This window comes from Budorcas taxicolor, chromosome 15 (assembly GCF_023091745.1).
Source record: "Budorcas taxicolor isolate Tak-1 chromosome 15, Takin1.1, whole genome shotgun sequence".
NCBI classification, from domain to species: Eukaryota; Metazoa; Chordata; class Mammalia; order Artiodactyla; family Bovidae; genus Budorcas; species Budorcas taxicolor.
The window spans coordinates 75,020,881-75,031,490 of NC_068924.1; the positions used below are offsets into that span (position 1 = coordinate 75,020,881).

At 56.3% G+C, this 10,610-nt stretch overlaps 1 protein-coding gene across 2 annotated transcripts; it reads right to left on the bottom strand.

The window, feature by feature from the left end:
• Positions 1–20: 20 nt before the first annotated feature.
• Positions 21–10,547, bottom strand: ARFGAP2 (ADP ribosylation factor GTPase activating protein 2). Of its 2 annotated transcripts, XM_052652231.1 has the most exons (17): positions 10,416–10,547; positions 10,126–10,244; positions 9,542–9,614; positions 8,897–9,028; positions 8,732–8,809; positions 7,644–7,725; positions 7,280–7,336; positions 6,616–6,657; positions 6,221–6,273; positions 5,655–5,791; positions 5,422–5,553; positions 3,460–3,588; positions 3,246–3,380; positions 2,268–2,394; positions 2,023–2,116; positions 1,791–1,909; positions 21–1,312 (listed from the first exon to the last, which is right to left on the bottom strand). In XM_052652231.1, the coding sequence occupies exons 1-17, from the start codon at positions 10,485–10,487 to the stop codon at positions 1,292–1,294; spliced, it is 1,602 nt and encodes a 533-aa protein (XP_052508191.1). In that variant the 5' UTR covers positions 10,488–10,547; the 3' UTR covers positions 21–1,291. The 2 variants fall into 2 exon arrangements, with proteins under 2 accessions (XP_052508191.1, XP_052508192.1); XM_052652232.1 differs by lacking the exon at positions 6,616–6,657.
• Between the last annotated feature and the right edge of the window lie 63 nt (positions 10,548–10,610).

Sequence of the window (10,610 nt, forward strand, 5' to 3'; positions counted from 1 at the left end):
GGATCCCAAGAGGACACTCCTCCACTCAGACCAGCAGAGGCCCAGGGCCCCTTCGGGGCTTTATTCGACACCACTTTGTTTTCAATACAGTCCAGAAAGAAAGTCACATCCCTTTGGGGAGGGGTGCTGGGAACAGCAGTCTGCGGCGCTCGGGAGCCCAGCCCCCGTCATGGTTGGGGGACCCGGGCTGCCGGCGGCAGGGGCAGGTGGCACCAAGGATGGCACAGTGTGTGGCCTGGGGCCGAGACCTGCCGCCCCACAGGTGCCGCGAGCTCTCCGTGGGGGGTGCTGCCCAGGGTCCCGAGGCCAAGATGGTGCAGAGAAGGAAAGCCAAGCTCAGGCGCCTGCTTCAGTCCCACATGTCCTCTGCCAGCACTACGCTCACGGCATCCTGAGCAGAGCCCCGGGCAGAGCAAATCCACCACAGCCACCAAGCAGGGGAAGAAGGGACAGAGTCTCCGAGGGACTGCGGTCCACCATGGATGGCATGGGAGGACTCCCACACACCCAGGAGGAGGAGGAGTCCTCCGAGCGACCGCCGTAGAAAGGGTCGGCGAGACAGGAGATCACTCGGGCCTCTAGTCTGATCCCAAATGGAAGCTTTAGGTACCAGGTCAAGCTTCTAGCCCTTCGCAAGTCCCAGAGGGAGGTCCTTCCCCTCCCCTGCCCTCTCCTGGTGCCTAAGAGAGCACAGGAGCAGCAGCCCGTCCACAGCCTCCCGCCCTGGGGGCTGAGCTGCAGCAGAGCTCTCTCCAGCCTCCCTGCAGCTTCCAGGGCGGAAGCCAACCCCAGGGACCACCTGGAAGGACCCTAAAGCCGGCAAAACAGCCTTACACTTTTTACTCTCCCTCCTCAGGGAAGGCCTGGACCCAGAATGAGCCGTCCTGAGGGAATGCCCTCCCCTCATTCCCAGGGTGGCAAGCCAAGTGAGCGGCAGTGTGGGGGTCAGGACCAGAAGCACGGAGCACACAGGGTGGGATATGCGGGGAGGGGAACGAAGGGCCCGATCTCCAGGCAGAGGTCAGTGTGTGTGGGGAGGGGAACGAAGGGCCCGATCTCCAGGCAGAGGTCGGGGTGTGCAGGGAGGGGAACGAAGGGCCCGATCTCCAGGCAGAGGTCAGGGGCCGGCTCTGCCCCTCCCTCGCCCAAGCTCCTCACAGGCCACCCCACTCACGCCACAGGCATAAAGTAACAATGCCTCCCCAGCTTCCACAAGGCAAGCATCCCAGGCCGAGGAATCATGAGGTTTCTGCTACTGCCACCACCCAAAGTCTGAGACACGGAGCCTGGGTCAGTAGGAACCATAGCGATCCTGGGGATAATGGAAAGAAAAAACCCAAGTCAGAGTCTCTGACCTGCAGCAGCTTCCCAGCAAGCACACCCTCCCCCAACACACCCCAAGGGGCTGGGGGGCTGTGGGGAGGGGTGAGTGAGGGAATCAAGCACCCATCTCACCCGCACAGAGACGGTCTCCTATTCACTGTGACCCAGGGAAGAGGGGGTGCTCAGACCCCCAGGGGGACACCCTGCCTGGCCTCACAGAAGCTGGAGAGGGGGGAGAGACAGCACTGAGGACCAGTGTCGGGAGATCAGTGTGGACACGACACCGTCTTAGGGAGAGGCCCGGCCCCGGACCCAGCTCAGGAAGGACGCTGTCCTCCAGGAAGAGAGGAGGCGCCCTCTCGGGCTGAGGGCCACCCTGCGGCTGAGTCTGGGCGTGGTGGGGAAGGCCGCCTTCTCAGCACTACCCTCCAGTCTCCTCCCACCCCAGGTCACGCGGTCAGACTCACCTGCAAAGAGTTCATCACGCCATTGGCCAGCACGGCCATCTTCCCGGCCACAGACTTGACACCCTGCTTAAACTGGGCGATGTCAGCCGTGGGCAGCACACTCCCCAGGGACACGCTGCCTGTAAGAGAAGGCAGGGGGTGACCCAGCGCCCGCAGGAAGCCTTTCCCAGCCCCTAGGGCCCTCCCACTCGCTGGCAGGCCCTCCAGGGGCCCACCCTGGCCCCGGGCTCACCTGCTCCGTGTGCTCCATCCACGTCCCCGAAGAGGTCTGACGAGCTGATGGCACTGCTGCCCGAGAGCTGCTGGAGCCGGGACCTGGCTTCATACTGTGGCGGGGAAAAGGTGAGGTCTGCGGCTCTCTGCGCTGCTGACCCTAGGATTCACACGGGCCGAGCCACCCGAGTGCCAAAGCCCAAAGAACAGGGTAGACAGTCCGCTTCTGCCTGCTGCCTCCAGGCTCAGGGTGGACCACCTCACCTCAGTATCCACCTCCCGCCCGAAGAACATGTCGGAGGAGATGGCTTTGGCTCCTGCAAATTTCTGACGTGCTTCGCTTGACTCCAGGCCCGAGCTCCGGCTCTCCACTTCCCTCCGGTTGGTGACTCTGAAGGGTGGATACGGGACAACGACCCTGACTTTCCCGCTGCCTCCAGAGAAGTGTCCCTGGAGCACTGCCACCCTATGACCACCTGAGGCCCCCAGGGGCGCTCCCCACAGTCCCACCTGACTGCAGCTCTAGACCAGGCCCTCTTTCCTCCACACTGAGGCCACAACACAGAACCTCTGTTCCCTTCGCTAGGCAGCATGGCAATAGGGGTTGGAGGGGCCAAGGCTTCTGCCCCAAACCACGAGGATGATCCAATTCTCAGGCTGCCTGGATTTATACCTCCTCTCTTGGTGTAATTATTAGTACCACTCTTTTCCTCTCAAAAGCACCTCAGTCTGCTGAAAGGTGTAAGGTCACTGCCGCCTAACCCTTGGCACACAGACACTGAGCTCGGCGTTTTGCCAGTTTCATTTAATCCCAAGACAGCCCTGTGAAGTTATGTCCCCATTTTACTAGTGGGTTATTTGCAGATATTTATCAGTTAAGCATTACCCAGGTCGACATAGAATACGCTTTTAAAAAATTTCTAGATGAGACACATAATCGTCAGGAACCAAAGCATAAAATCAGGCGCCCCTGGCAGAAATGGACCCCAAGCACAGCAGGCTAGTTAGGCCTTCTGAGACACGAGCACAGCTCAAACCCAGGCCTGCTTCCTGCACTCTGCAGTCTGGTAGCCACTAGCGGCTATCCAAATTTATTTAAATGAAGTTAAAAACTCGGTTCCTCCATTAACACTGGACACTCCTGAAGGGCTTGCAAGCCGCGTGCGCGGTGGCCAGCACACTGACAGGGCAGCTGCAGAGCACTGCCACCAGCAAGGGGCGTCCTAGGGGATGGGCCTCCACCTTTCTGAAACGGGCCGGATGCTGGAGACGGTCACTTCCGGCTCCTTCTCCTCCATCCTGTCCATACCCCAAGCAGCATCTGTATCCCAGCGGGAACTGAAACTCTCCCCCAAGGAGAAGGGGTTGTCCTTGTACCTAGGGAGACAGTAGAGGGGCTCAGAGAAGCTCAGTGGCGAGCACAGCAGCCAAGCCTGCACCCCAACAACAGCCTTACTTTGGAGGCCCAGAGGCAAAGGTGCCAACGTCGTCAAATAAGTCCAGCTGCGAGCGAGAGGACTTGGCACTCACTGGGGTTTCCTGCTCGATCACCTGCATCTCGGACAGCACCGAGTGGGAGACGGAGCTGCAGAGACAAGCCGGGCCGGGGCGGGAGAGCAGAGGTGGGCATCCGTGTCGCCGCACAAAAGGCGGCGCCCAGCTGCGGGCAGAAACCCGCTCCTCCCCGAGCGCCACCCAGAACCTTCTTCCCCTCGCTGCACCCAGCGCTGGGAGAGGCCCCGCAGGGAGCGCTAGACCCTCTGCTGAACTGGAGCGCACCTCCCGTCAACGCATCAGCTCGCCTTCTCAAAGGAGGGCTTCCCTGGCCAATGACCGTTTGCCTGATCTCAGTGACACGATGCATCGAGCAATAGCGCTTTCTGTCCTCAGCTTGCTATACCATGAGCCACATCCTTCACCATGACGGACACAGACAAACGAAAGGAAAAGATGGAAAATGCCCCAGAACCAGGGGAATGAGTCTGATGGCATCACAGGGTGAGTTCCTAATTAACCCATCCTTTTCTTATGTGTGTTTTTAGAACAAAGCATTTCAAAGTAGAGCGTCTGGCCTTACGCACTAAGACCTGAATCTGCTATGTGGTTTCCTAAGGGGAAGAGGCAGTGGATTTGGCAGGCAGCACTGACTCGTGACACCTCTCTTCCCTGCTGTGTGACAACTCCACAGAGGCAGTTTAAGGATTAGTTTCATTTAAATAAATTCATTAAGATCTACAGCTTTTGGCTGGCAGAACTCCACAGAGTGCCTATTTTGCTACAGAGTTTTAAACAGGGTAGACTAGGTTTAAATAAGATAAGATTCTAGTGCATACAAAAAATTAAAAAAATTAAGTATACTCTTTAACCCAGTAATTCCTGAGACTAAAACAGGGACGAGGAAGAGATGCAATCTGGAGTAAAGTTGTGTCTCCCTGATCAGCTGTGGGTCACACTATCAGGACACAGACTGAGGGAGTGACTGGGACCTGCCTTGCCGCAGCCTGAGATGGAGCAGAGACCCAGCTTTCTCTCTTACCTGAGGAGCATAGTATAATGGCCACAAATGCTTAGTATGAAGGAGTTCTAGGTTCAAAATCTAGTTGGACCAATTACTAGTATTCTGGGCTTCAGGCAAGTTGCTTAACTGCTCTGAGGCTCAATTTTCTCATTTGTAAAAAGGGATAAGAATACCTCCTGCATAGGACTGTTGTGTTTAAGTAAATAAAGCCACTGGTGAAGCTCACACCCTGTGGAAAGGAGCAGCCGCCACTTAGCACAAGCTCACTGGAGCCAGGGTTTCTCTCTCTGGCACTGCCAGATACGCCAATTTTTAAGACAGATTAAAAAAAAAAACCTAGTATTACTGAAATCTCCAAACACTAACTCTCAGTGCAAAGCAAACAAAACACCTAAGAGAACTGGTGAGCAGCTCTTGTTTTTGTTTAAGAAAACCATAGCAACCTAAATCCAGTGGTCCTGAAACAGGAAGGGCACCACCCAACCAGCGGCATCTGACAGCCTGGGAGTATTTCCAGGTGTTACCGGAGCTGTCAGCACTAACGGCCTTTAGAGGACATGGGTCAGAATACTGAAAGCCCTGTGATTCCTGGGAAGACCCTGAGAAATAATTAACTGTCCTGCCATCCTAAGAGCCGTTAGCGCCCTCGTCAAGAAACACAACCCTGGTCTCTCGGATGTTCGGAAGAGCACCTGATCCTGCGTTTTGACTCGTTCAACAAATACTTGGCGAGCACAAACCTACTGAACGCCAAGCACTATACTAGGTGCTTGAAGACAGTAAGCACAGCCATCTATTCAGCCTCAGAGGAAGACTGAGCTGAGAATACTAGGAAGAACCTCCAGGGGTTCCCAGGAGAACAATGGCATTTCCCTTCCGCACCCCGAAGCTGAGCCTCACCTTCGGGACACCAGTCCCATGCCCAACCTCTCGGCCTGCTCTCTCTTCTTCCCTTCCAGGTTCTGTAGCTTCTTCTCCTCCTTCTTACGGTCAATCTGGAGCTCCTGGTAGGCCAGACGCATGGAGGCAACCCTTCAAGGGAACAAACGTGCCAGAGTTCAGCACACAGCCTGACCTGTCCTGCCTGCCCGGCCAACCCCATGTAAGCCAGGGCCTCTCTGGCAGACACGCACATGGACTCCTCGGCCTGCTTCTTGGCATCAGCCACCTGCTGCTCACGGAGCTTCTCTGCCACCTGGGCCTGCCGCTCAATCTCGCTGAAACTCTGGCTGCTCACCTTCTGGGCCCCTAGGCCCTTCTTGGCACCCAGCTGGGAGGAGAATCATGTGATGAGAGCTTTGCCAACCACAATGTCCTATGTCCCCTCCTCCCCTCCCTGGCATGGAGGAGACACCCCAAAGGAAAGGGCTCCTTCTTAAAGTGTTTTAAAAAAAAAAGTAGGAGCCCATCCGCATGGTGGAGAGGCAGAAGAGTGGCTCTGCCTGAAGGCAGGCACGAGGCGGCCCACACAACCCAGCGGAGGCCTAACGCTGCCAGGCCTGGGACGAGCCAAGCACTGAGGCACAGTCTCGCTGACTCCTCCCAGGAGCCCCTAAAGACAGGCCTCTTGACAGCCCTTTCACAGCTGAGCTGCAGAGAAGCTATGCACCTTTACCAAAGTCATACAGTCATCTACCAAAGTGGTCGGGTCTGACCCCCAGCCCCTAACCACCCTGCCGTACTGCCTCTCCCCACCTACCCCCTTCTTCGCTGTTGCTGGCTTCTTCTTGCCAATGAGGGAGGTTTTCGGTTCTGTGTGAGGAAGAAGGTGGGGCATGAGGAGAGACAAAGGGACTTCAGAGGTGGCAGCTCGGTCCACACCATGCAGCTTCGTGGCGAGAGCTTCTATGAAGAACAGCTTCAGGCAGAGAAACGCAGAGCTGCCACCACCAGCTCCAACCAACGGTGTCAGGACGTCCAAGCCAAGACGGACACGGTTAGGGGTGGTTACTGACTCCCAGCACATGGACGTAAGAACCCAGACCTGAAGCACCAGAGACAAAGGCCCTGACCAAGCATAAAGACTGCCAGGCCGGGGCAGCGCCACACACAGCCTCCAGCACGCAAGGGGCTCCAGAAGCAGCGGACAGTTACCTCTGGCAGGAAGAACCCCTTTAGGTGACAGATACACGGACTCTGGAGAGAAACAGATTCGTGGCTAACAGCGGGCCCTACCCCAGAGCCTCCATACAGCTCCCAAGCCCAGAGGCCTCTACAGAGCCTCACTCCAGACCAGGCCACACCAGCCTTCTCACAGGTCACTCTGCTGGTTTCCGGTCCCAACCCCCAAAGGTCAACAAAACAAACCAGGGCAGCAAATGGATAATTCACCCTGAATTAAATCTGAAGGACATCAAGAAGAACAGAAAAGAGTTGAAAGGCCAGGAACTGGCTGAGAAAGGACAACGTCACCTCTAGCCATTAACAGCTCAGAGCTGTCCCCCTGTATCATGAAATGGACCAGACAGGCCGATCCTGCGTCAGCCCCCAGGGCTAGGTGTCCAGCCTCATACCGGCCAGACCCAGGCCCACACTCTGAGGCAGACCCCAGGCCTGGGACACCAGCCGCCAAAGGCCTGCTCTGAAGTCCCTTCAGTCAACATTGCGGCCACAGCTTCAATCTCAGGCCCCACTCGAGAGAGACAAGAAGTTCAGTCTCCTGGGACCTCAGTCCACACAGGCAGCAGCAGATCTGAAAAGAACCCCCACGGCCCACCCTCTCCCAAGGCACCCCACTCCTGCCAGCTGGTATACTGACCCAGAGAGGCTTTGGGTGAGGTGCCAAGCAGGTCTATGTTGGGGCCATGCTCCGGCTCTGTGGATGCAATGGTGGGAATTAGGTGTGACACTCAAAACTTCCAATGAGCTGCTCTTAAAAAGTGATGAGGTAAGAGCAGAAGCTCAGCTTTCTTTAGCTGCTTTCCTCAGCTTTCTGAGGCCACCAGATAGAGAAGGCATTCCTACCACTTTCCCCCTCTAGGGGTCTTAAGTGACTCGCAGGCCACCCAGAGATACAGGAGACTCCTCGCTTCCATTCCTCTGGTCAGGTAGGTGTCCCACTCCTCTGCCCCAAGCCCTTTGCCAAGACCAGGGTACACGGCTGGAACATGGGCTGAACTCACGTGCCAGGCCACTGTTCTCTGCAGACGGGGCTGGCTGCTGGGTCTCTGACTGGTCGGTGGCTGGTGCATTCCAGGCAGGGGGCTGAAAAAGCCAGATGACAGAAGCCTCAATGAGCCATTCCTGCGGGCAAAGAAAGCCAAGTACCTTGGGAGTACAAGGCCCTACTTCAAGCCCATGAGGAAAGGAGACTGGAGATTAGCGAGTAAAATTACAGTTGCTATTCACTACGGAGGGCTTCCCCAGTGGCTCAGACATTAAAGAGCCTGCCTGCAACGTGGGAGACCTGGGAGTGATCCCTGGGTTGGGAAGATCCCCAGAGGAGGGCATGGCAACCCATGCCAGTCTGCTTGCCTGGAGAATCCCCATGGAGAGAGAAGCCTGGCGGGGGCTACAGTCCATGGGGTCACCAAGAGTTGGACATGACTGAGCAACTAAGCACAGTGGAAGAAAGCAAGACGAACCTACAGCTGTCACCACCTATTCGATACTTAACTTACCCCCAGAACCCATTCCCCTAATTGAATAACAACCAACAAGGGCACTCACCAGGTGCCAGGTACAAGTCTAAGGGCTTTTCACTTATAAGTACGTTTAATTATCACAACAAACCTATGAGGTAAATAGTTATCCATCTTAAAGACTGAGGTTTTAACATGTTAGGTATCTTACCCCACACTAGAAAGGCTAAGCAGAGGAGCAGGGACCCAGTCAGAGAGTCTGACTTGAGCACCCAGCACCAGCAGAGGGAAACCTCTGGGGGTGAGTTGCTTGGGAGGGAATCCTTTCTCATAGGGGAAGAATCCAGAAAAAATTATTTGGGTTCCTGACATCTCTTGAGCCTTTAAGAATCTTCTCATTCTCCCTAACACCCCAGTTGATAGGGTTCTGTTCCTAAGGAGGGCCACACTGCACCCGTTCATGGAAGGAGGAAAAAGCCGGCTTTACCCAGCAGTGGGCCCCACACATTCCCCGTAGGGGATATCACACCAAGGCGAACAGGATCCATGCCTGTGACTGTGGGCCTTGGCCTCAGTCAGTAAACCACCTGTCAGGAACAACTGTGGGAAACATTCCTGTGGGCACTCACTTGAGTGTGTTCCAAGAAGAAATCGGACTCCTTCTCTGGGGAGTGACTGGCAGCAGTACTCACACTGTCTGTCCAAAGCTAGAAAGGAGACGACACCACTGAAACACAGGGCTCTGAATATACCCACTCCCCCCACAACCCCAGCCCCAGGGAACAGGCACTCACATCAGTGCCATGCCGAGCCAGGGCCGCGCTCCCCAGCTGCCGGATCTTCTCTCGGTACATCTGGGCAGCTCGACTGTTATACTTGGTGTTGGCATCATTGGCTGTGCATCCATGTTGGCGGAAGAAGGCTGTCTGGTGAGCAGAGAAGCGAGAACATGCTACAGGAGATTTTTCCAGAGCAAAAGAGCCGACCCCCCACACACAAACACACACTCAACAGCCCTGTTATTACTTGAAGAGGATGATACACACTACTGACACCAGTAGCTTTTCACAAAGTTCCTCAGAAACTCCTGCAAAATAACATAGCCACGCATCTCTAGGATGAATGTCTGAAGCCTAACCCTCACTTGACTCTGCCTGAGAACAGCATGATACACCCACTCTGCCCAGGCCAAGACCTGGTCGACCGTGGAGGCCCCAACACCATTGGCCTCTCCCCAAGAATGTCTGTCCCGGTTAGTTTGAATCCAAAGCCCCTTTGAGAAGAACAGTGACTAATGTCCAAGTTTAGAGAACAGTGTACAGAGATGCCATAGACCAGAGAATCCTCTGAACAAGAAACTGAGAGGGCCTCCAAGAAGTCACTGAGAAGTCAGTACCCGGACAGAAGAATGAGGGCAGAAGGATAAGGAGGAGCTTTACCGCATTGGCATTCCCGCCGACCTGCATACACCTCAGCTGGAACCAGCTCCAGTTGGAATCCAACTCTGTGGACCTGTGTGCAAGGGCTGTGTGTCACCTACCAGCAGGTTCCAGGAGACGCTTCCCTGAGCGACCCACACCTGTCATTTGGCCCCGGGTTGCAGTAGGCACCCCAAAACATTCACCAGCCACCACCCCATTTCCTCCACTCTACCCTGTCCGGGAGAGCTCTGCTCTACCCTCATTTAGTCAAAAGGTTACCAATTATTTTCCAGTTGCGAAAGGAAATGGAAGCTTGGACTCGGCCTTCCTCTTAAGGACAGAGTCTCGCTCCAGCATATCACCAACTAGATCAACGCAGGTAACTCTCCCCCTGAAGCTAACATTTCGAGGGTCGAGCGTGACTACCAGGAAAGAGTTCTGACCCAGACGCGGAGACGAACCGCCAGTGTAACAGGAGGCCCACACCGGCGGTTCCCTCGCGTGAGAGTCTAGCGAACACCAAATTCAGCTCCGTCCAAGTCCAGGCAGCCCACTCTCCCCTGCCGAGCACTCAGTCCCTGACGGCCGCGAGGAGACCCCACCTGATGAAGCTGAGATGGACGCCCAGGGAGCGATGCACCCCGGAGCAGTCAATGCACAGAAAAACACCGTACGTGATGCTGGCCCAACTCGGATTCTTGGCGCCACAGTCGAAGCAGGCCTGGGCAGAGAAGGAGATGAGCGAACGGTCAGGGGCCTCGAGTCGAGGCCGGGCGCTGACAACCCAGGAAGAGAAGCCCGCGCCGGCCCCTCCCCGCCCCTCAGACGCCAGGGGAGCCGGGAGAGACCCTCTCGGCCCGCCGCTGACCCCGCATGCCTCCCTCTCCCGCACCTTGTTGGTCGGAATTGCGCGAAGCCTCTTAAAAAGCGTCTGGAGCTCGGTCTTGCTCGGCTCGGCCGCCATTTTCTCTCCTTCCCAGAACAGCAGCGCGACCGACGGGTCGCGCCACGGGCCAATCCGCGGCCGCCAAGGCGGGTCAGCGGGCGGGCCTGAGCGGAGGCCGGCCCGCCGAGGGGCGGGGCGACC